We start from the raw sequence: 26694 nt of genomic DNA on the forward strand, positions 1-26694 counted from the left end.
CTGTTAATCCTTTTGATTTATAGGTATTACATAAATCATGCTGCTGATTTTTCCAAGCCTGCTGTTAGGATTTGCTGCATACTGTTCACCTGGAAAGAATGGCCTGTTGGGAATTCCTGACTACTTTCAGAAATTTCAGATGTAATACAGATTGCAAATATGAGCTTGAAAATCACATCAGGTAAAGTTAAATTACTAAAATGTCTGTATAAATATGCTGCCTTTCAAACTGTTAGAAAACAAAATAAATTTTGGGTTAGAATTAGGAGGTTATTGAAGAAGTTCCTGACTTCAAAAGTTACATTCCCATAAAATCTGGAATAAATTTGTGAAACAAAGCAAGCAAAGGGACTTCTCTTCAACTCTAAACAAACTTTTGGAGAGGAGACAAAATCAGTCTGCCTTTTTATAATTCAAGTATTATAAATTGTTTTGGAACCCATATTTCTTATGTGCTCACTGATCAGGAGGATTACATGGGTGTGAATGATAGTTCCAGATGAGTGGAAGACAAGTACGTTTTTCCAGTGTATTCCTTAATCTGCAGCATCGGAAGTCCTTGTCATGCAACACTTTCTGACATGAAGATTACAGTTCACTGGAATTTCTGATGTAAGTAAGTTATTTGTGTGTGGAGATAATTTGAGGAGTATACTCCCTTCAAAACACTTTTGATTTTGCTGTTTCATTTTTTTTTCAATTTGAATCAAGTTCTTGATCTTTCCCAGGCTCAGAATTGCATACTAAATATATGGATGGTGACATTGCTCTCTTACCTCAAACAGTGGTTATGGAATATATGGTTATTCCAACTCTGCATGTGTCATGGGGAGGAAGAAAAATCTCCTTGAATAATTAAACCAGCAAATTTCCTTTTTTTTTTTTCCCTCTAAACATCTCTAAAAATAGTCAGTTGTGATCAGACATGAATTTATGTTACAACTACTACCCAAGGAAATATTCCACATCAAAGAATGTATGCAGCCTATAAAATTTCACCAAGACAGAGCTTTATACAAAACGAAAGTATGAAAAGGAGAACCTCTTTGGCAAAGTCATACTTGGGGGTATTGACCTGAATTAACCAAACTGAAATACTTAAACCATATTAGAACTTTATGAGAAGAGAAATGTGCAAAATTAAATTGAACTAAATTAGAGTGTGAACAATTCCCTTCCAAAGGTGACTTAACCAAAATACTGCTGTTTAATCAAGGTAATCATGTGTATATCAAATACAGTTTAGTGTAATCCATTCTAGAAGCCAATTTGCAGTGGCTATTGTTCAATTCACTGCCACCACTTGACACAGCTCTTTGCTTAGGATGCCCAGAGGTGAGTGAGCATTTCTCTGGCCAGAACAGGAAGATCTATGGCGCATTCTTGTAGCTGACCAGCATATGGAGGGCTCTCACTAAAAGGTATTGCCAGCATTAAGTTTTGTTTCTGCTTTTTTTTTATTGGTAGTGATGGATTCTTAATATCTCTGTGATAAAAAATTGAGTATTGTATGGAAGTTATGCTCTTTGTGGTATTTTATTTGCTCTCTCATGTGCGTACCATGCTTTTGAAAACCCTGACCCACTACATCACTGAAATAGCAACAGCTTTTCCTTTTTAAATGCTAATAAAATTATACATTATAATTTCCAGCACTTACCAGTCACATTATGGGTTTGAGTCATGAAAATAGGATGACTTTTACTTTAGCAGGAACTACATCAGTCTGTATGGTTTCTTTAATCCATGCAAGAAAAACTATCCTATAGCAGACAACACTTACCCTGAGTATCAATGAAGAGGTTGTGGTGGTTTTTTTACTTTTTTGCTTTTCTTTCTTAAACATCTATATATTATAACTTTGTTACCCTCAGACGTGCGCTAAACAGTGTATCAGTATCTTTCAACTACACAAATAGGATGCTGCGAAGCTGTGTTTGTGATTTGTCAGTCTAACAACCATTGAAGTTCATTTGCTTTTTGCATACCATTCTTGCCCTGGCAGAGACGTGATTTCTGCTATCGCTGTGAGATTGGCCGTGGTGGAAGGGGAGCAGAGTATTTGACAACAGCCACAGGGCAAGTTAAACTGTAACTTTAGTGGTTATGAGCCGAGGTTACCGACGAACCTTTAGTTTCCTTGGGAAACTATGTAGCATTTTTTAAATTACTCTTTCTTGCATGTTAAAATTTTGTTGGAATTGGTGGAAGGCAGTGAAACACCTGTAGGTTTTTTTACAACAGATAGTATCTTGGATTGATTTCAATGTCTCAATCGTAATCCACGGCAAAAATTAAACCCCCGTAAAAAGCCACTCCATACCGCCTCGCCGTGGATTATCTCACTCGATCCAAGGGGAATTTCGCTGCCACGGGCCAGCAGGGGGAGCGAGTCTCTCCCGGGGCGTGTCTGACCCGGCCCACGACAGGTGCGGAACAACGATTTTTCTGCGTTGGAAGGTGCAACGTTAAAAAGGATGGCTTGAATTAAAAAAAAAAAAAAAAAAGTCAAGCCGTTTCAGTGCAGAAAGCAGACATACTAAGCGGGGCTAAGCTGGAATGCCAGCTGCCATCAGAAGTATTAGCTTCAGGCCTCAGGATAGCCTCAGAGGTGAGTCATGAGTAAAATACGTTGCATTGTGACAAAGTAATGGATGACTGCTTTAATGAGGATGTGAGCAGAAAAAAACACAAAACCATTTTTCAAATGGATGACTGGTTAGAGATCTTCTGTTAGCCAGAAATAAAACAAAAAGGGTGTGGGGTACTGCCAGTCTCAGTGTTTAATCTTCTCTAAAGGGTGGTAACAGTTATAATGGTCAGGTGGGAGATGGATCCAGGTTTTTTTCCCCAGATAGCTTTACGCCCTGAGGTATCTAAGTTACTCAAACTCAGTATGTTTGGCAACAAATCAAACTGCACCATCTCACTTTGGCAGGGGAGAGGATAAGAGACAGAATCATTTGGCTGTGGGTGGTGTTACAGCCTAGACTGTCTCCTGATGGTGACACACTCACTTGGACAGGAAGAGTGGCAAAACTGAAGCCATTCCTGAAAATGTCTCTACAGCAAATACCCAAACCATTACTTCAAGTACACTGTTCTAAAAATGCAGTAGTTAATATTTTAATTGTTACAGTCAAGGTGCCTAGCTAAGATAGCCTTCCTAAGCATTAGTTGTCCAAAGTATGTAAAAATTTGCAAATAAAGTTTTTGCTGGACTATGAAATTCAAGATTCATTTGCAGAGCCACAGACACAGAGAACTTTGAAAATATGGTTTAAAAGTGAAGTGGAAGATTCTGTATTAATTCAAACAAGCAATACTGAAGAGTAAATAAATTTGAGAGGCTGATACAAATAAAAGTTCTGTTCTGCAGGGTCTTAGTAGATTAAATTCAGTTTTCTACCTTACTGAGCCTTGACACTGCATACTCTCAAGATCTGTAAAAATCTTTTAAGTGCTTTATTATTTGCTTAAGAGAGTCATACATTTGCAAAATTTCTTACAATTGGAGAAATGTATCTGTGTGGACAAAAAGGCTGTATTTCAATAGGAATTATATATACCTTGCTTCAATTCTTGGTTTAATGATAACTTATTTATCCTAGCTATTAGGTAATGAGCAGTCAGAAGTTCAGGTAGTTCTGTGAGCAGTTCTCACTTCATGTCCAGTGAGATAAGGACCCTTTCTGAAAGTGCAGGATAAGCACATAATGTTGTTTTTAGTTTGTCAACTCTTCTTTCAGAGACACTTTGCATTTTGTTAATATTATGTTAGTCTTTCAGTTTCTCTAAAAAAAAAAAAAAACTAGAACTTTTCCTACCCTTTAAAAAGAATCCTTTTTTTCCTTGTTATTTATTATAGTTAGGAATGATTAAATGTAGCAATCTGTGTCCTATGTTATTTGATTATTTTGTCCTATTCCATTTTCTCAGAAGTGCTGTTTTATTTGTATGTAATAAACTGGCTTTGGAGATTAAGGTAAGGAAAATCACACCTATTTTCTGACCTGTTTGCTAATATAATATTTACCTCACTGTTGTAACTAGCTAGCCCATTATCGTGAGCTTCAGCTGTTTACATCATGTCTCAATTTTATCATTTGCTTTTCTGTAACTGTGGCTGCACTAACTAATTTAGCAATATAAGGTGTGTCTGATTACTTCCTTTGGAAGATAGAGACTGTCACTGCATCCGCTAGCATGAAACTCAGGAAGTGTTTTATTCAATACATAATGCTCATTGCAGCCGTACTTTAGAACTATGTTTTAGTTACTTTCAATATCTTGATTTTTCACCTGACCTTGTCCATATTTGCTTTGCTGTCTATTTAGAGGTTAACTACATCAGGTCTTTAATGCTAGAGAACTCTGCTATAACTGGAAAGATGGAATAGGGGTAAAGTGAATTGATCTCTTTTCTATCACAGGTTATATATAAGGTTTAAATCTGCCCATAAAGAAGATGGGGGAGGTGGAAACAATGGTTTGTCATCTAATTCAGTTAAAGAATGATGCTTTGTCAAGTAACACAGCAGAACTGAGAAATACCTCTCTCCACAGGGAGTTTCCTGCCAGAATAAACCTTTCTTTGGTTTTTAGCTTTGCCAAGATCTAGAAGATCTCAATCTCTTGGTAATGTCAAAGGAAAAATAGTGTGCCTTTTAGGAGTGTATATTTAGTACAAGCTGTCCAAGAGAGACCAGAGAAGAAGGTGTATGCTGGTGCTGCTGGTTTTGCACATGCTCATGCCTGTGCTCCTCCCTGCAAGCAGACTCATCCAAATGAAGTCCTTTCATAAAACAAATGTTGTGTAGCTGTCGAATGCTCAGCCTCAATGCACATTTCAGGGGTTAACTTTGGAATAGCTTTAGTCTGAACACACAGATTGAATGTCATGGTTGGAGCACCCGTCCCTGTCTTATTCTCCAAAGGAGTCCCATACTCTGAGACAGCTCTAACAAATGAACCAAAGCACAGTACATGAAGACAATCAGTTTGGCTCAGTTTTGAGCCACAATGAAGTGCTAAATCACGCACTTTGTGAGATGGATTGCTCTGAGCATGAATGACCTCTCTGAAGCAGGTTTTGCAGGAGACTGCTAAAGGTTGCCTGTAATCCTCTTGAAGCTGGCAAACAGATTATCCTTTTCGTAGGTGAGCTAAGTAGGCTAAACATCTTCAAAGCCTCTAAACTGTTTCTCTCGTATCCTGAAAGCTATTAACACATCAGCACTGAGTCTGCTTCCCTGCAGTCTTAGGTCAAAGGGCCTAAATGTTACACCTCTCTGCCTTGCTTAACCATATCCATGTGAAGTTCCATGACATTTCCCAATGATCATATTGGCTCTTATGAATTCTCAACTGTCTCCATGTACTGTGGAGGAAGCTCAGGTCTTCTATAGAGAATGCAACCATGATGCTCAGTTGTAGACCAATACCCTAATTCCTGCAAACAGGATAAGCATTTATTCATCAGCTTATCTTAACTGTCATACTTATTCCAAAAGGTCAAGCAGTCATCCAAATGGCAAAGTGTCTTCAAGCTGTCTGTGTATAAAAACATACTTAAGGAATTCTTCAGCTTCACCCCTGACACTTTGCAAGCAATTAGAGTTTCAAGTAATGTTTGCTTTTTGTTTTCTCATGTTGCAGAAAATGCTGAAAGAAAATTAATAATGTCTCCTGAAATGTAGTGAAACGAAAGTCATGCTACAAAATGAACAATTTTATATATACACTGAATAATTCTGAATTTAAATAAAACTTTAAATAAGGAATGGCCAGACTTGACTAGAGTCTTTCAAAGAAAATACCTCTGCAGAAACACAAGGGGAATGAAGTTAGCTGATGCATTCAGTGTACTTCTGGTTTTATATTGCTGAGCATCAAACTGATAAGAGCTGTCTTTGTTTTCTTTACAATTGTTACCAAAATCCAGGATTCAAAATACATCCTCTTCAGAGGGCAGGGGTGAAAAGAGTCCTTCCACCCTCCTAAAACACACTTTTCCAGACAAAACTTTGTAGAATTCACCTTTCTTTCCTTCCTGGCAATCTTCATTTCAATTCTTGACTCTTCTTGGGCAAGTAAGTGTTTTAAAATACAAAAGGGGTAAAGAATATTTTAATTGTTATTTGTCAAACTAGAAGGATTAGCATTTTAAGGAAATCATACAAGTAGAGCAGGAAAGCATGAGAATTCTTTGAATGCATCCCTAAAGTGACCTGTGCTAGTAGAGTGTGTCCCTGTCTGTGACAGAGGGGGTTGGAACAAGATAATCTTTAGGGTTCCTTCCAACCCAAACCGTTCCATGACCCTATGAATGCTGCCATAGATACCCTAGGAAAGTATTTTCCATAAAGACTCGTGCATCGCATCCCTCTATCATGCATTCAAACCAATATGACCCTAAAACTGAAATCTCAGGCAAAAATTGATTTGCCATATAAACAACATAATGCTTGGAAATCAGTGATTCCTCAGAGAATTAATCTGAAGAAATTAATACATCTAAAAATAAGGTTAGCACGTTTTCTTCTTCCTTGAAAAAGCCAGTATTCCCTACTAAGCACACTGCTCAAGGGTTTTGCGGAGCAAGTATGAACTACTGTTTTAGCACTGCCTAATTTAGTGGTGCTGACATTACTGCAGCTGTCAGCTGGATTGGAAGCATCCTGGTATATAGAGATTGCTCCTACAAACTGGCAATATCAGAAGTGATGAGAGTTCCATGACAGTGGACTAACAGACTAACACAGTATCCGTGGCTTCATGGAGTTCTAATTCTGAAGTATGGAAGAGAATCCAGAAGGACATGCAGTTTACAGTAGCCATTAAACATAATGACACTGGTGGAGCAACAAAGACCTTTCACACAGTCTTAGTCCACACAGCTATTGCAAGGTAGGACATAGGTACGTGGAGTAATATTTTTAAGAAACAATTGTAGTTGCAACAGAGTTGCACTGCCATTAAGATTGAAGTTGCTACAACAGGCAGAGTCCTGCTGTTTCTCATACTTCAATCTAATCAACTTTTCACTTTTTACATGCTTTTGGAATCTGTTTTATAAATCTATTTTTGTGTTTCTGACAATGTAGGCTTTCACAAAATTTGAGGTTTGAGTTTGTGTGCTGTAAGATTCAAAACAAACCTTGGATGGTTGAGGTTTTAACTTGAATGCTGCGCTCTCAAATATGGCACCCCACCCACTGGCTGCACAAAAAGAAGGTTTTTGATTGACAGGAGAGTTAACATTCTTCCAAACCTGAGTCTGGAGCATGTATAATTATACTAAAGCATTGTTAGAAGCTATTTTAAAAGGAAATGTTGCCTGCCTTCTGAGGTTTTTCTATATTCATGTAGTCTGGGCGTGTCAGCCTTTCTTTAAAACCACGGTTTTGTTATTCTTGATCAATAAGCAGAACTTAAGCACAGAAACTGCCAAGCAGCTTGGCTCTTCAAATTTGCAGCTTGCCACTGACTTTGTTCAGTTATCCTGAGTCTCACTACTGAAATTTGTAAAATGAGACTTATGCAGCTGTGATAATTTATTTACTTAAAAATGTATTTTCTTCTCTAAACTGCTGAATCTTGGGCATTAGATAATTTTATACATTTTTGTTACCTTTTAGATATGTACTGGTTTAACTGAGGTCAGAACCTAACCTGTAACAAATGCAGTTTATACTTTATATTTTCTAAAGACAAAACCTTCTCTGTCAGTTGAAACATTTTAGTATTGAACTTACTACGATTACTTCCTTTTCGCAAAGGTCCAAATTATTGCTTATAACAAAACAGCCCGCCTTTTTTCTGAGGGGATAAAGAAGTTGTGTTTATTAAATTTTGTTTTTACTATAAAAATATGACACACTGAATGTCTGTAGTCCTGTTTTACTGCAAGTCAATCAGCTTTAAATAAATCCTTCCCTAATTAGGTTGGCCTGTCTCTACCTCTGGTGCCTACTCCATTCAGCCTTTTTCCAGACACAGGCCCCTTACAAGATGCTCTTCTGGTAACAGAACAGGAAGTTCTTTATCTTCTAATGCTGTGTGACTCCAAATTTAATTATATGCTTTAAGCAGGTAGAAAATATTTCTCTTCAAAGAAAAATTACTTGGGCTGGTATAAGAAATTTCAGGGCCTGTGGCATACAAGTCAGATCAGATGATCTGACCTTCATCTCCTTGAACAAATGACAGGTGACTTAAGAAGCCAAAGATAAAAAGATGATGGATGGAGACCAGAAAAAAAGTGATGAAAAAATTCAAAGACCAAAAACTTGAAAGCAGCAGCACAGCAGTAAGCAGTGACACTTGTTTCGAAGTCAACCCTTCTCCAAGGGATTGTGATGCTCAGTGTTCTCACATAGGTTTCTAAGCCCAGTATTTCAAGTAAAATTAGGACTGCTGCAGCTCCTCCTCTTCCTTCCACTTGCTGTCATAATGATCATAAAAGGACCCACCTAATTCCAGTCCTTCCAGTTGTGCAGTAATCAGCTAACTATGCAGATTACAGAAAACTGAGGGAGGGGGGATGCAAGATATGTGCTATGGTAGAAAATGTTTCTCTCCATACATGAAAGAAGTGATCATTTAGTGCTTGTATTATTTAGATCTTAAGATGCATTCCCTCCTATAGGAACAGGAATTGAGTCATTACAGAGAATTTACTACTTTACATTGCTTTACATTTTAATTCAACTTTATTGTATGAATATGTAAAACATGTTTGCACACATCTGTAGACAAACTATGTGTTGATTCAACAAAAATAAGTGAATGAAAAAGCCCAGTTTATCCAAGAAAATGGATGTTTGGCAGCATCTCTGCACAAAATCATCCATGAATGTCCTTGCATTTGGAAGAGTGATGTGCAGTATCTGTTGGCTGTTGGGTTTTTTGATAAAAACTATACAGGTTTTTTTTTTTGGGTGGCTGTCAGAAAGAACCAATCTAAACAAAAATTCAGTCTAGTATTTTACAGAATAAAAATTAGGCTTACTTATGTAATTAAATTGACCCTCCATTCTAAATAAGACTTCAACATAAGTGAAGATTATCTGTCCCAGGCAAATCCTTCCTAGGGATTACATGGTGCATAAACTAATAAGGGTTTATCTTTTCTTCTTTCTAAGAGGGGAGATAACTACAGGAACATGAAACATTAACATGGCATTAAATAATTGCAAACAGAATTAGGAAATTAGATGGTTGTGAGTCCCACAGCAGCATGAAATCACCATTACATTTCAGTATGCAGATCCTATGTGCAGATACACAAAATTCGGAATACTCCATGTATGCAGAACTGTTTTGCTCTGTGAAGTAAAAATGTCAAGCATGCATAAGCTGTCTATTTTAAAAGGTAATCTGAATATGGTCAACATAAAATTTTATATGTACCATATTATTCCTATTCATAGTCACAAAAAGAAGCTAGACAAAATTTTTATCATTCAGCATAATTTAGATGAAGATGCAACAGTTCTATTTGTCTTTGAAGATTCATTGAACATCGTAAGAGCTAAATATCATCTTCCCTGAGCACTGCCACATGTAGAAGGTACTGGGATTTCAATTCAGCAACTTCCTTCACACTCCACTGTTTCCTTAGCTCTGTGTGGCAATGAGTCTACAAGTCTTTTGCTCATAAGTGTCCTAAATATGTCTTCTTTTGTCCATTACTGATCTTTTTAAAGGAAATACAAAGTCTATAGAATTATAAAATCGTTCTTAGTTTTAGGAAAATGTATTCTTAAGACAGTAATTGATACTCCAAAGAAGCATAAGCTTAACTCTTTGTAATTATAGGTTATATAAATAGTTCTAATTTGTTTATATTGTATAGTCCCCATGGCATTTGTTGCCTTCCAATGCAGTGGAAAATAGGACTACATAGAAAACATATGTTTGTCATGTTGGCCCAGATTTGAGAATGCATTTAAATTCCTACCTTCTACTGAGTCCCCACTTCTCACTGGAAATCAAGCAGTTCCTGGTGCCTAAACAACATTTTATTGAGCATTAGCCTTCCTGTTGTGCACTGGCACTCTGTGCATGCTCTCAGCAAATGACTCTTGCATCTTGTGGCTGATTTGAAGTATCTGGTTTATTTCAGGTATAGCAAATCATGATGTTAGTGCTGACAGTTCTGTGGTTCAATTACTCCTCATCCCAACCACTCTGCAAAAGCAAAGAATAAAAGTAGGACTCCATCCCACAGAGACCTGGAGGTGAGAGATTCAGAACCTACTTGACAAGTGACACAGTTCTTCAGCGCTATTCAGCACCTTTTTGATCTTACATGTCTTAAAGATACAAGTTTTCCTATACTCACTTTTCCCCTACTCCTAAATTCTCTAGCTAATCCCTGTGTTCCTTACCCCTCAGTACTTGCAGGGATTTTTTGACCCTCAACAAGAAATTCAGTAACTTCCCAGTTCCCAAAGCAGTCTGGATGGTGTTTAAAGACAGAGGGCTCTTGTGCAGATTAGCCTGGAACAATCAAGGGCTACATTCTACTCACCTTCCCTTTGATGGACACATTATTTAGGGATTTTATCCTGATGGGTTCAGTTGCCATAAAACTGCACAGATGCTCCTGAAAGAAAGCTGCAAGATAAGGAGACCAGACCAATGGGGTGTTCACTGTTCACAGGGCGAAGAACAAAACAACTAAGAAGTGAACAAATAAACAGGTAACAAAAATATCTTCATTTTATTTTCAAGCAGTTTAAAACATTTAGAGACAATGAAAAAGCCACAAAATTACACAGAACTGTGAATTCCTTTTTCTTCTCTCTTAAATGAAGCATAGTCTGCAGTCTCTATAAATCCATGTTCTGTCTCCACCCTGGATACTGCATTCAATTCTCCAGCCTCCCCCCCCATTCTCAGTAAAAATAGAACTGGAAGAAAATTCAGAAATGGTCAACAAGGACAAAGGCATAGAAATGGGATTTCATAACAGTGAGTTAAAATGGTAGGAAAGTATGAAAAGGGCACTGCTTCTGTTTGTGACAAAGCTGTCTAGATAATAGAAGTGGGCAAAATCTCAAGTCTCTTTGAATTCAGCACAGATGATTTCCCCAGTGCATTTGCATCTTTTACTTGATGATATATGAAAAAAAATACTATCAATTAATCTGTAATTGCAGAATAGGCCTACTGCCTTCCCTGCCTACAGGCCATGGTTTCATAAAAACCTTTAGGCAAAAGGAAGTGATATTGGAGTCTCCTTTCCTGGCAGGGTGGAACTGCTAATTTGAAGATATCTGCTATCACATCACAATATCAGAATCGTGTAGGAGGCAAGGGACTTCTACAAGTTTTGTAGTCCAACTTTCTCCTCATGGCAGGTCCTATTAAAGCAGGTTGCTTTTAGTCATGTTGAATTGAGTTATGTATATCTCGAAGGATGGAGTTGGCATAGCCTTTCAGGGAAAATTGTTTCAGTATTTGATCCTTAAAAAAAAAGTTTCCTATATTGAATTGCTATAGGTTGTGCTCATTGCTTCTTGAGCACCTCTGGGAAAAAATGTGGCTGCATTTCTTCTACACAAAATGCTAGAAGAGCATGATTACAAAGTGCTTCACAGCACAATGATCTCCACTCACCATCTTCTTTAAACCTGGGCAAATCCAGCTCTCTCATCTTCTTGTATGTCATGAACTGCAGCTGCCTGAGCAGTTTGGTACCCTTGCTTTAGTGTGTCAATGGCTTTCTTAAAATGAGACACAGAGCTTCAGATGTGGTGTCACAAGTGTCAGATGGAGGGGAAGAATCAATTCCCTCCAAGCCTACCAGTGGTACTCAGCCCAGTTTGCAGCTGGGCGCAGTAGCTTCAGAAGCACACGGCTGACTCACATTCCGCTTGTCCATCACAACCCTCAGCTCCTTTTCTACAAAGCTGTTCTCTATCCAGCTGTTCCCAGCCTGTCCCACTTGGAGGGTTATGCCAACCCAGTTGCAGGACTTTGCATGAACTTCATGAGGTCCCCAAGAGCTCATTTTTCCAGTCTGACTAGGTCTGTCTGAGTAGCAGCCCTGCCTTCCAGTGTATCAGCCACTCCCCCCAATTTGGTATCACCCACAAATGTGCTGGGAGGTCATTTTATCCCATCATCCTGGTCATTACATCAGCCATTTCAAGAATCCAAGTTGATGTAACCTATATAAAGAAAGCAAGTCAAATATCCTTCCAGAGATATGCTCGAGACTTCAAATTCTGTTTTAGAAACATGCACACATTGCATTGCCAAGTCTTTTTTTTCCTCAACATATAAAAATAAGAAGTAGCCCTGGGTTCCACAAGAAGCAGGCCGTGAGTCTTTTTTTTTGGATGCAAATGCCAAATGTAGAACTTGACTTAGTGCAAATCTTCTGGAAGGCAGAGATGACTGTCAGAACCTAAGAGCTAAGCAAGCTGCAAGTTAATTATAGTCTTTCCCCAGCATCTCCAGTGTGTGCCTTTGCTCAAAGACAGGCAATGTATTTCCATGCCATAAAAATGGACAGAACTGCATCAGTAAATACATGGTGCTCTGAGAACGTTCTTGCAATCTCATTACTTGCCTGGGTGGTTGTATGGATGGAATGGACTCTGTGCTAGCAGCTGTTGTACTAAAGGAGCAGAGGGGAGAATGGGGATCAGGAAAAAAATAAAACTAGGAGAAGGAGAGAAGAAAAGTGTAGGAGTAATTCAGCTCCTCTGCAGACATTATAGCAGTTTCAAGAACATTTCTGTAATAACAACCTTTCCAGCACACAGCTATCTGTTTTGGGCAGTGACACACTACATGGTGTTTTTGCAGCATGGACAGAGTAACGTTGCTGCCAAAGGGCATGGAAAGGACAACGCTACAGACATGATCCCCAAAATTCTCTTGGAACATATTGTGCTACTCAGAGACTTACTACACTACCAGAGACATTACAAGTTATGCTATAGGGTGCTATAGTCTTAAAGTTGGATTTTGTTGTGTATGCTAGAACTGGATTTGAGATAATACATGTACATTGCAAAATACTATAAAATGGCTTAGCAGAATGTTTTCTAATCTTCCACATGGAGCTTGTCTCTCAAAACTTGGCTTTATAACTCTTGTACACTTTGGGACAACATTCCCAACAACATGAGCTGAAGAAAACATTGGTAAACAGGAAGCATTGGTTGTGAAAAGGAACTAAGAGATGGAAGGACATGAAAGTGAGGAAACCCAGCCAAACCTCCAAAAATGGGAACAAAAGCACTGAATGTTTCCAAATAAATACTCAGATAATTTAGGCTGTTTGGTTTGGTATTTTTATGAAGACAACAATGATAAAGAAGTTGTGTACTACATGGACATTCAGTATCTAAAGGAACATACACTTGTAGAGGATATATTTCAGGCAAAACCTGTGTCCCAATCCAATGTTTAAGAAGATGTGGAATAACTCAGACATTTACCAAGTATAGCAACAAGTAAACACAGACATTTGACTTAACTGCTGGGAAACAATTCTTCAGTTCTAATTATTCTGATACCCTCACAGTAAGGCATGTGCTTCTTTCCTTATTTTCCTCCAGGAGACAGTGCCACAGAAGAACCCAATCTGGGACTTAACCTGGGATGCAAAACATCAAATTTCTGTTTTCTAACTCTGCTACAGCCATCATAAAGCACCTTAAGGAAATCATCCTGCCTCCATTCCCATCTCTAACAATGGGAAAATAATTTATTTCACCATTCTTTATTAGTTCATTAATTCAGTGAGGCAGCAGATATGCCCTATGGCTTAAATGCCACATGCTTAATGCTGTAGGCATTTTTTAGGACTTTGCCTAGACGCTCATCAGTACTCAGCAGCAACATTATATTGTTTCACAACAAGCTAAATGCAGAGTATTCGTAAATTTGACCAAGGTAGGTGCCATGCTTTTTTTATTTCTCAGGAAAAATAACTACTGTAACTAAATAAAATAATTTAATGGAGCTATTATTACTAAAAAAAAGAGACAGCTTTTCAGCTGTTAAGTCAGCAGTAAATCTACTGTTACACTTTCTTAAGATCACTACCTTCACCTGATCACAGGGTAGTGGATAACTTGCACTTACATTAACTATATTTTAGACCATTCTATCACTTTCCATATGCATTTTAACATTTTGGGTTATTATACCCTGCTGTTTTCCTGCATGTACATAATCCTGGACCCTGAGAAATGAGGCTTTTAGAACTGATTTAACAAGTTTCCCAATAACAGTGTTATGCTGTGAGAATGTTCCTCAGTACAGCCATGTGTCTCAATTATATTAATCTATTTCTCAGATTTAAAAACAATTAAAGCAATCATAAGGCACATGCAGCCTTTTTTGAGAAAGTATATTTGAAAAGCAAATGCTTCTCCCCACCCCTGCACAACTCCAGTTGACAGAAAGAATTCATCAGTAAGAGGGAAAATGCCATTTGTCACATAGGACTTAGGCCAGTTTCCAAGTGCTTCAAATAGAAGAAAAGAAACACTACAAAAGGAAATATGACAGGTCTACACTGCTACATAAGTTTTTAATTAAGAAATTTAAAGGGAACCAAATCTAATTTTAAAAATATGGCTCTATCATTGTAATTCATAGGAACTTCCAGTCTGTTAGTGGTATATTTTCTTAGCCATATGCCTGGCAATTAACTGGACAATCTAGCTCTGCCTCAATAGAAGTATTTTCTTCTACCAGATTTCCTCCCCTGTCACCAATTTCACTGGATGTTCTCCTTTGAACTTTTACTATACTCATAGGAATCAGAACTCATGGCTTGCATTCCTTACTTCATCACTATATACAGTTTCTGTCCCTACATATCTTTGTGTACTTTCTGATAGAAGCAGCTGTAGTCTGAGCATTTCAGTCTCGTTTGATTTTTCAGTGGTTATAAGGTTACTTTCCTTTCTTCAGAGAAAACCGTATCAGCTGCACTAAACATTGCATCAGTCAGTGTCCTGAAGAACAACATGAAATGTAATTCATTTTGCTCCCTTGGATACTGTTTTCATTGTCATATGCAATGGTATGCTGAATGGGATAGTGTTCAACTGGAAGTTTCATTAAGCAGCTCTCAGACACCATTAAAGTGTTCTAATAGGTGTGACTTATTGACCGGAAGAGTCGGTAAACAAATGAAGTATAAGTGACAGTACAAGACCAGAGTAACAGTAATTAGCGATGTGACTCCATGAGTAATAGGAAAATTGTCCTGACCCAGTTGATGGCAATAGCAATGTAATCTTAAAAAAATGGTAAAAAAAATCCCCAATAGATGGGTTTTCTACCAACACTTATAAGGGTCATGAGCAGCCTTTCTGGTTGCCACACAACCTACTTCACTCGTGTTCCACTCCAGCTATGTTGGGACACACAGTGGCAGTTGTGCTCCCCATGCTGGCCAGAGCCAGGCACAGGGCTGGAAGGAGAAGGACGGGCTGGCAGCACTGTCCCAGCACAGCGCTCCTGCGGCTGCTTGGTACAGATCTGCAGGCATCGCGGCTTCACAGGAAGCCTCCAGCAACCTTCCCCTCTCCACAGAACACCAGCACTCCGGTGGGAACCCTGCTTATTTCTGCTGTGTGGAATTCCCACAGGCACCCTCTGCCTTGCAAAATGCCTTGCACAGTCCTGGCTGAGCTGCCACACCTTGCCTGGTGTTCTGCGTGGGGTTGCACAAAGGCCCACCCAATGGCATATCAATATCCTGCCTCCAATCGATGTTCCACATTTATCCTATGCTACCCTCACTTCACTGCCAACACAAACATTTCAGAGAGCTTGGATTAATGAGAGCATAACAAAAACAAATCTGATCTGTCTGTGCATGCTTTTTGTCTCTTGGAATCACATCACATATGACTTTATACCTCTCCTGAATAAAGATGAATGTTATAACACAGAAATCAGAGCATTTTAATGCAAATATATGATTATTCCTCAGTATGTGCATGAAAAAATAATTTTATTTCTTTGATGAAATACCATTCACAAAACCCCCCCACCAAACTACTCTCCAATAGTAAGATGACATGACAAATAAAAAATTCTTTTTAAGTTCCATAAACAAAACTAGTTTTATTTCTCTTTCTATATCCTAGCAGTGTAGGCCTCAATGGGATCCTATGGGGGTAATATCCTGGAATATAAAAATGCCAAAAAAAGAGAAAAAGTATGAACACCACAAGACAAAACACATGCACACAAAATCAATACTCTAAATTTCAGGGCTTCTGATTGCTTGAACAACTGACAGGAAATGCACTGGTTTCAGTGCAATAATAAAAGGTCTGAAGAAATACTTGGAAAGTATGAACACAGCAAAAATCACATGAAAGAAGTGTTGAGAGAAGCAATGAAACTGATTGTAATAAGATACCTAGTTGTACGTTTTACAAAATAATACAAAACTTGGAAAGGGAATGGAAAAAAATGCAAATATATAATGTACAAAAAAAAAATACTCACTTTGAGAGTTTAGTTTGTTTGAGGTACAATTAAAAAGTTTTTATCAAGCTACAAATATCCGTAACTGGTTTAGGAGTTGGTTGTCCTTTAGTCATCCAAGGAAAGGAGCAATCAGTAGATGAAGTCTGGCTGATGCAGACTCCAGATAGAGCACGTCTTCAGCACTGGTTATAATTAACCACAAGACTAACTTAAAACGCCGTTCCTGCTTTCCTCTTCAGATCTAGATTAAATTACCTAGGAACTGCTGTAATTCAAAAAGAAAATACAGCTGCCAGAGCAGGAAGGTGTGGAGGAGCGGAGAGGCAGCCCCCATCACAGACCTGCGGGGTGTGACCCTCCGTGCCTGCACCGCGCTCCGCTGCCCGACTGACAGGTCCCAGCTCTCGCCGGCTCTTCCAGCGGCAGCTCCTCCCTTCTGGCCAGATGGACAGCACAGCTTGGACTTGGGCTCCGGGGGACCCGGCTCGGGGCAGAAAGCAGCCTTTTATAGCCGGCACGCCGGGCTGCGGCTCACACACCTACACACTCCGCTGCCGAGCACAGCGCCGCTGCCGGGACCCGCACCCCGCCCGTCGCTGCCCATGGCGCCGCTGTCCCCGCTCCTGCTGCTGCTGCTGCTGCCGGCGGCCGGTGAGTAGAGCAGAGCCCCGGGCCGGGGCTCGGCATCCACACGGTCCTTCCCGGCAGGGAAGCGGCCGCGTCCAGCGACGCCTCCGCGGGTTCTGCTGGACGCGCTCCCTTGCCCGGACCCGGCCGGATGGGGCTTGGCAGGTGGGAAGAGGGGTAGAGAAAGGAGTGTTAGGAGAAACATTCACGAGAGGTGCCTGTGTTCCCACGCCGGAGAGCAGTCCCTGTGACAGGTGGCCAGCGCTCGGGCACAGCTGGGTGGGACTCGCCCACGGGAACCCCCGATTTGCCACTGCCAGCGGCGGCTGGAGCTACCCCGGCAGCCCGGCCGGTGCTCAGACCGCACCTGCACATGGCAGCGGGGCTGGAGGGGTGCACATTACTTCTGTAGAGTTCATCAGTAATGTTCAACTCCGCTAACAAAGTTCCGTGTTTCAAATCAGTTTGCAGCTTGCACGTGAAATAACAATCTTTCTATAATGCCAGTAGCTTTACCCCCGCTCTTCTCTGGGTATTGGAGTGAGCTGTCATGGAGCACTTGAGTTACTAAGCAGTTCAGAAGCAGGAATTGCTAGGACTGAGATTGTCTCAAAACCCTAACCGAGCTCTTCTGAAAAATGAATCAGTCTTCATGAATGAGTTATGATGTGAGAATGTAATTAAAGGACCCCTGCCTCACACCTTCACACAGCCAATTAGTCACTTTGCAAATATTTAATTATTTTTTTTGTCTCCTACATCCTATTTATTAATCAGTGTTAAAGACTGGTTGTAACAATTACCAGTCCATTTCCTCATAGGTTTTCTGAGGTATTCATCAGTACAGTATCTGATTGTAGTCATTTCTCTGAAACTATATTATCATCCCTTTTTTTCAGATAGGTATGTGGGCTGACACAAAAAAGCATCCTCTAATTTTAGGTTCCCATGGTGACATGGTAGAACCCAATTTAACTTATAACTTCATAAAATTATGTGGAACTCCAACTACTCAAAGCCTGGTTCTCACTGAGTGCTGTGGTAGCTTGGTACTCCAGCCCCAGGATATTCAGCAGGTTGGGAGCCTACTATTTGTAAACATCAATAGGCATTGTTTTAAAGTGATTAAATTAACCTCATGGTGAACCTTTGTGACAGATGTAAGGATAAAATCCTATCTTCCAGAATAGCAGTCAGCTGCCTTAAGTAAAAGATTCTCTTGCAGGTGTTTTTTATACATTCCTACACCATTTGCAAATTCACCACACCAAATCTTGCAAATAGCAGAATCCTAATGAAAAGAGCCTCAATTAATTCCTAGAACAGATTCTGGGCACAGAATGGAACAGGGTCTGGGGGAAGGCAGTCCTGTGATTAAAGTCCGTAAGGTAAGGTGCTTGCATAATGGGGCCAACTTAGGGCCCACCAAGCTCCCTGCCCCAATTCTACTTCCTGACCTCAGATTGCCCCTTTGATTCCTTCTGCATTTTGATCATCCTCCAGACTTCATCCTTTGCATGGGACAAACCTCAGAAGAACATTAAGGGAAGCAATGAAATCACTGTTTCTGCCAGCTTGGAATGCTCATTACAGAGAGCCTGGCTGTGCTCTGATAGCTCTGAGTCAGGCACCTCAGTCACCCACTCCGTGGGCAGTGAGGAGCACGGGAAATGCAATTTATCTGTTTCCCAACTGGTCCAAAGTATCAAAACAGGGAAATTTAACCTTTCAAAAAATTTACATGTGACCAGAGTTTGTGGAGATAGCATGTAAGTTGTCTGGGCAATAAAATGAGGTGAACAAGGCCAATCCTGATGGCTTAGGAAACAAGAGGTAAAAATCTAAGCAAAAAGTAAGGTTTCTATAAGCCAGAGAGTTATTTTTTTGCAAGATCTTGGAAATGCATCAGAAAGTCTGCTTATTCCCAAGTTTCAAGTTCTGAACTACTGGAGCACCATGACTGCATACAGATATCCCGTTTCCGTATCCTCAGTCTTTAAAAGAATGGCTTAAAAATTCTTTTTAAACCCACAAAACAGCATATACTATCATCATCATCAACATATTGATACTCTGATAGTTTCCATAGCTCTATGCATTCTCAGATGGCATTTCATTGCTTTTATTAACTCAACTCATAAAGCTGTTGCGACAGAATATCATATTCAGAGTATCTATGCTATGCTGGTTTACAACTGGATGTCCAGATGCTGTAACACAAATATATTACAAGGCCAAAAAGTTTATGTCCTTTTCTTTAAGACACATAGCATATTATACTTGAGCTCCTCAGGTCAGAGAGTTCATCAGAAAGTTCATCACTTCTACTTGTCATGGATTTAAATCAAGGGACTGGGAATTGTCCCAACTTAGCAAACAATTCTCTGATGAAACCAGGAATATGATTTAGAAATTCTTATTTTCTTCTTCATGACTTTTATCTCTCCTATACCATCCTTCCCCAGTTACCAGGAACTGAGACACAGTGTAAAAATTCTTCACTTTTTTCAGAATCCCCAAGGTCATGCAGAGCAAACACAGCTCTGCCATTAACATGGTTCCTCCAGACATTACTGGCTGTCTACTCTACAAGAGTAACCATTACTGACATTGAAGAGCAAAACCAGCTGTCACTTGTAATGCTGCAGCCTTATTGCAGGGTTTTCAGCTCAGAATTTACTGAACTTGTACTGACAATGAAGGTAACACTCTCAATGCTATCATAAAACAAATCTGTTTATAACCAAATAGATGCTTCTGCTACCCAGAATCAAAATTTCACACTGAACATACAGGAAATGTTCTGGAACAGGAGCCATGCACAACAGATACTGTTCACTGTCTTAGCAAGGAAGTTTAGTGCCAACTCAGCAGCTTTGAAATGAAACTGCAATCGACTACATAGCAAGGAAGCTTTTCTTAATTCCTCAGGATATGATTGTTTTTAATCAATGGCCAAAGCTGCACATGCAAGTTTAAACACCCTTGTTTCAACACTTCTGCCCCTAGATCACATGCCCAAAAAGCAGAAGACACAAGATCTGGGAGTGGTCAACAGTCAGGAAAGTGATGCTGCCTGATGGTTCTTCCTAAAGTGTTTCTTTTACCATTCTCACACACAAACCAATTGAATTTCTTACTGAGGTGATTTCATGAGGTGTTTAAATCCCACTGTTTCATGACATTGCAAGTGCCAGAGGTCACCCGCATCCCACACATTTCAAGTTACTCAACTGTGCTGGGACCGGTATTTTTTCTGTCAGATTTTCCATTAACTGATTATAGTTAATCATATAATCTATTATGATATAATCTATATACAAAACACTATTATCCTATTATAATAGCTTATGTGCTTATGCAGGTTATATAAAAACTGCATAATGATATAGTTATTTTGTAGGAAAGTAACCATCAAAGCCTCCAACAATGAAGTCTAACCATTTTTTTCTGCTGTCTCCATCACAGGTATTATGAGTTATTAAATCTTAATGCCTTTTGGAATCTGCAAGCAGTACTGGAGTTTAGGTTTATAAACTGTTCTCCTCATACCAAAATAAGTAGTTTAATTAATAAGAAACTCTAATCAGAAGCCTTCTAAAATGAATTTGTTTTGTAGTTATTCAGCTTCTCAAAATTTGCTGTGAATAGCTTGGAGCCTGCACTGCAAGGAGAGGCTGCCCATTACCATCAGGGTCTTCAGTGTGTTAGTTCTATCTCTCAGCATGACATGAACCCCTAAAAATATCACCCCGAGTCTCAACAGTTTTCTGCTGCTTGGGACCTCTTGCTTTAATACTGATATGGGATGGTTAAAATATAGTTCCTAAAGTAAGTTTTGTTCTGGACAAATAATAGTGAGAATAACTTAAACAACAACCCCAAACAAAAGTAAACAGGAAAATAACCAAACCCCACCTTTCTAATTTCCCTGGGAAAAACTCCAAGCACTCATCCATTTCTCTGCCTTACATCCACCACACCATCCCCACCAGTTATTTGGCTGCTTTGTCTAAAAATGAGGAAAACCAAAACCCTATCATGAAGGACCTTTTTCTTCCAATGTAAAGCACTACATTCTACAAAATAATATGGGCAAAATTACACGTTATGTTAAAGAGAAAACACTGCAACCCTGAGACAGCTAATCTTAGCAACTGGGTGGGGCTGGACCCCAGAACACACGCTGGCCCTCATCAGCTGCAAGACTGGAAATGACTGGTCTGCCATTGCACACTGCCTCCACGGGAGGAAACCACTGCAGCTGTTCTCAGGATTCAGTATTCTGTGGACTGGGGACACAGGGACTGGGTCAAGCAGCATGGCCCCAAAGTGTCAAAAATAAAACTGGATTAATTTCAAGTACTGTCATTTATTATCAATGCTTTAAAAAACCCAAACAATCCCAACTATTTTACATTCACGTGCTGGATTCAATAATAGTTTTTTGTCCCCAGTTTATAAAGGCACTTTTGGGGAAGCCCGTTTGAGAAATCGAAGAGGAATTCTGGAACTGGCCGGAGCCATCAGATGCACCACAGGGCGCTCTCCCTTTGCCTACCTACGCTACGGATGCTACTGTGGCCTGGGAGGAAAAGGATGGCCCAAGGACAGAGTAGACTGGTGAGAGTAACTACTTCTCTGAATAATTACGTGCTGAATGCAGGTGACAAATAAAAGGACTAAAATATAAATTAGGCCTATTTGAGAGAGGGAACTGAGTTTAAACACAGCTCAGATTGCTAAGAAACTCTGAGGCATTCAAATTGTGTTGCTGTAGATCTACACGATCTTGCCTTTAATTCAAATTCTCATTGCATTAGTACAGGATTCACAGTACAACTGAGTTTCTTTGCTGTTGCGTTTCAGCAAAGAACTAAATAACTAAAGTCTTGTTGGAGAAGCTTTAAAGTTCAAACATTGAAGCTATCTAAAGTAAAAATTAAAAAACAAAGGCAACAAAAAAATCTTTTGATTTTACTATCTTCCATGTTATTAGTATTCAAAATAATACATAAGAATTATGCAAAATTCAACCTGCTGAAAAATAATTCTAAAACCCAAACCTTTCCATTCAGTACTAAATCACAGCATACCGATTATCATCAACATAACTTATAATTGAACATTAACAGAAAAGAAGATGATTTTGTGTTTTGTTCTGTTGTTGCGTGGTTTGGGTTTTTTTTTAAATTTCTATGCATGAAATGGAGTTACTGAGCTGTGCTGTTCAACTGTTATGTACCACAGGATCTTTACACAATGATTTGTGGGGAATGACCAAGTAATTACTTAATAAGCACAGGAAAAACAGTAATTGGAAAGTGAGAGCTCACAGCATTAACTTTTCCTATTGCAGACACAAGTTCCTCAGGCAACCTAAACACCATCTACCTGCTGTAATCTGATGGTTTTAGTCTGCCAGGAGCAAACTAAATGAATGAATGAATGAATACTTTGTGGATACACCTAGTTCTTCCAGCATGTCAAAAAGAAAGGATGTACATGGTTTGCAGCAAAAACTTACAAGCTGCCCAATTTCAGGTCCTTGTTACCTCCTCTACTTGCTTTTCTGGGCTTGCAATGACTCCACACCAGAGACACTACACCAACATATTTTAATGCCTTTTTTAAGCATTAAATTGTCACTAATTCTTACCTGTACTGTTCAGTTTCACAATGCCATAGAAAGCCTAAAAATTCTTTGTGCCAATTATGACAAGAACAATTTTGAAATAGTAATTTTGAGCAACTTTAAATTTTCTGATGATAATGAGCTAACAGTTCATTTTGTGGAAGGGGCTAGGAGAAAAGCATACTCACATATAGCTGAAAATGCTCTGAAGATTCAATTAGCTCAATGTATACGAGACATTTTTCTCATCACTTATTAAATGAAAAAGTAGTAATTTTTTCCAGGTGATCAACCAAACCAAAAAATTACCCTTTTGGTTTGGTTCCTGAGCAGATAATGCTTGTACGCTCACTGATGTTGACTGTTTTATTATTCCACAGCTGTAGTAACCCACTGATAAACCCCACCCAGACTGTGTGACCGTAAATCACCATCTCTGTTCCTCTCAGGTGCTGCTTTCACCATGACTGCTGCTACGGGAGGGCAGAACAAGCAGGCTGTCAGCCAAAGACTGAAAGTTACCACTGGGAATGCAAAGACAATTCTGCTGTGTGTGGTGAGTGAGCAATTGGGAGTTTTTTGGTGTTGGGTTATTTGTTTGGTTGTTTCTTAATTCTACTAATTATCTCATTAGAAAGGTATTTTCTTAATTAATTGTAAACCTCTTAGTTTACCATCTTCCTTTTGTGACTTTTTTTTGCCAGGATACGCTGTGCCTTCAGAAAGCACAGCTAAACCAATCAACTGCAGTTGATGCAGTTTCCTCTTCTTAATCCTCCCTCTGACTGACATAAGCAAACAAAACTGTGAGCTAGATGCATCTATTACCTTTTCAGAAAACACAACCACAACCATCCTTTTACTCAGCCACTCAGCATTTACATTTGCTGAGGAACCCATGTTATGCTACTCCCTGCAAGTCTCCAGCTGGAGAGCAAGTACCAACAGGAGACAAGAAAATGGTAACAGTTTAAAAAGATCTTTTCCCTACTTAGCAGAAAATACTTCCCACTATTTTTAAGTTTATAATGGGCATGTTTTTGGCATATTTATCCCTGATCAGTTGCACTGATGGCTGCAATTTATGAATGAATTCATAATTACAGGTTACAGTTTCAAACAATGAGGTAATAAAATATTTGATGAGTATGTTTATTTCTGGAAGTTAAATTAACAAATGTTAATTTGAAAATATTTACATAACAGAAGTGTACAAATTGCAACAGATTGCTGACCACATCCTGATAAATTTTGTTTGATTGTTCCAAAATATACTTGCCATGCTGAGTTAAGGGAAGGACAAAGAAATCACAATAAAAGAAAAACCCCCAAAAATGGTTAACAGGAAAATCCAGCTTTTCTTTTGCATTATTTGTTCATGACTCCCAAAGTTTTAGCAACTGCTTTCCAATATACTCAAAGACTCATTGAAATTGTAGCTTCTCAAAAGCCCCCAATATTTACAGGGTTTTTTTCTTGTTGCTGTCACATTTTTATATTGGTTTTTTGTTTGTGTGCTGTTCAGGATTTTGTTTGCTTGTTTTGTTTTTAAAAATTAGATGCTCAGTCAGTTTATATATATATATATATATATATATATATATATATATATATATATATATATATATTATAATATATATATATAATTTTATGCTTCTACCTAGAATGCAAATGAGCTTAAAAATTGGTTATTATTTGCACTACAGAAATGCAAAAACCCTTACATAAACTTGTTTAAAACAAGTCTGAGTTTCTGACTACCATGGTTTAAAGGCAACAGTTGGCCATTTACAGAGAACACAAAACCCTCTCATTTCATACTCAATTTAGAATTTGCCTGACCTGAAAACAAATGGCAGTTTGGACATTACTTTCTTTCCTCCTTCATATTTAATCTTTACTTTGCCCAAGTGTCTGTGTCATTCAGAATACTTGTTCATTTCTTCCCCTGCCCCAGATGGACAAAACATCTTCTCTCTCACACTAATTAATCACATTACAGTCCACCCTTATTTGGCTGTAAAGATTTTGCTCCTGACAATATCCAAAATACTGGCCAAGATAGCAGGCATGGTGTCAGGAAACCAAGTCCCTGGCACAGCACAGAGAAGATAAAGTCTGGAGCAATACCAGGAGAAGAACAGAAGAAGGAATAGTTCTCAGTTAACATGTTTTGATTTTTTATCCTATCATGTTGTTCATGCTACCTGTGCTATTGAGTAGCTCTTAGGGCAGCTAGTTGCAGCATAAACACATATACATTAAGAACACTTCCATTTCATGGCAGAATTTGAGTTCATTCACAAAACTGAACACTTGTTCTGCTCCTGGACAAATCTCAAGCAGTGATTTGGCTAAGCTTTTAAAATGGTAAACACTCAGACAAAATGTAATCAAGGATTCTTAGTTTACAGACAGTTACGGAGAGAAAAAAACCACACACTTCCCGGTTGGCACACTGAATCCAAAATACATTGCTGTAGAAGAAAATGTTCATGCCAAGAAGGAACACTCATGCCAAGAAATCTGTTAAGTTACAACACTACAGTATAAAACAAACATGACTAGACATGGATTTTATCACACAAACACACTTTACCTAACTTCTCACTGAATGCCTTAATAAAAAAAGGTGGGCAGTTTAGGCTGGACATGGAACACCTTTGCATGTCATGTATATATCCCATATGTTATTTTTAATGCTATATCCTGTAGTAGATTATAAAGGGTATATGAATGTAATATCTTCCCAAAGTGAAGTTTCACTAGCGCAAGAGGGAAGGCAGGGAGGATCCCATACCACTTTCTAAAGAGAGATCAGTTATCAGAGTTCCTTTATTAAAAAACTAGAAGAGTATTTAAGTCTTTATCTGGCTGTTGTATTTTCACCTGCCAAGATTGATGATTACTGAGTATTCCACAGGTTCTCAGTCTTACCAAAGCTCAGTACAGTTTCTATATTGCACTTGAAATGTAAGGCATTTGTATTGCAAATTGGGAAAGTGAAGGAACAATTCTTGGTATTCCATTTGGAATTTTTAATTTCTTCAGACTAATATCAAACTTACTGTGCTTTCTTTCAGACTCACTAGAAGATAAATGTCAAAAAATGGCATGTGAATGTGACCGTGAAGCTGCCAAATGTTTTTCTAAAGCTCCCTACCACAGAAAATACCTTTTGTGGCCAGACTTTATGTGTGGTGAGATTCAGCCTTTGTGTAGGTATTAGATACATAACTCTTGTATATATTTAAATCTAAAATTACTTTTTTTTTTTCTGGCCACAGTAATGACAAGAAATAATTTTCCCCTTTCTTGATACTCTTTCATTCCACCTCAGCTTCTCCACCTCAAAATGGCCAAAGTAAACATTTTTCCTGTTATTTACTTTCTCCCATGCACTTATTATTGACTAAACAGAAATCTGAGTTTATTAGCTTAAGGAGTAACTGACAATGTTAATTTTTGTTTATATTCAGATTCAGAGATTTTTCAGGTTGATAATACTATTAGTTGTAAACTTTTTATCCCCCCTCCCCTGGCTATAACCTTAGCGTTTGTTAACTTTGAACTGACTGGAAAAAGTTCATGAAGTGACAGTGTCAGCACAAAGAGCCCTCTCATCTACATTAAACACTTACTACAAAGCCTAATTTAAGTGTTGAATTTCATTTACCTGGAGTAATGTTACCTGCATTGAAGAATCATATAATCGGTTTTTTTCCAGCATTTACTTTTTAAATCGAGTTTTCTAAACAGCTGCTTATTTGATATGCCTCAAACTCCTTACTCTATGTACACCCTGAATTTCCTGTAAGCACAGGGAGAAAATGCTACCCTTAGAACTTTAGAGCCAGATTTAAAAATGCAAATGCAAACCATCACCAAAACAGAAACATGAAAAAATGCAGAAGTTGTTGGGACCAACTGGCTTTCTCACAAGTGTT

The 26694-nt window shown here is 38.7% G+C and overlaps 1 protein-coding gene across 5 annotated transcripts; it reads left to right on the top strand.

Moving 5' to 3' along the window:
- The first annotated feature begins 45 nt into the window (after positions 1–45).
- On the top strand, positions 46–26391 carry PLA2G10 (phospholipase A2 group X). Of its 5 annotated transcripts, none has more exons than XM_053957850.1 (7): positions 46–181; positions 468–612; positions 1325–1421; positions 16725–17136; positions 21570–21735; positions 23197–23303; positions 25831–26391. In XM_053957850.1, exons 4-7 carry the CDS (start codon positions 17088–17090, stop codon positions 25974–25976), a joined length of 468 nt encoding a protein of 155 aa, XP_053813825.1. In that variant the 5' UTR covers positions 46–181; positions 468–612; positions 1325–1421; positions 16725–17087; the 3' UTR covers positions 25977–26391. The 5 variants fall into 5 exon arrangements, with proteins under 5 accessions (XP_053813825.1, XP_053813829.1, XP_053813827.1 ...); XM_053957854.1 differs by lacking the exon at positions 25831–26391 and adding an exon at positions 23452–23532; XM_053957852.1 differs by lacking the exons at positions 46–181; positions 468–612 and adding an exon at positions 10130–10244 and having other exon boundaries at positions 1408–1421.
- The last annotated feature ends 303 nt before the right edge of the window (positions 26392–26694 follow it).

The sequence above is a fragment of the Vidua chalybeata genome, chromosome 16 (genome assembly GCF_026979565.1).
Source record: "Vidua chalybeata isolate OUT-0048 chromosome 16, bVidCha1 merged haplotype, whole genome shotgun sequence".
In the NCBI taxonomy this organism is placed as follows: domain Eukaryota; kingdom Metazoa; phylum Chordata; class Aves; order Passeriformes; family Viduidae; genus Vidua; species Vidua chalybeata.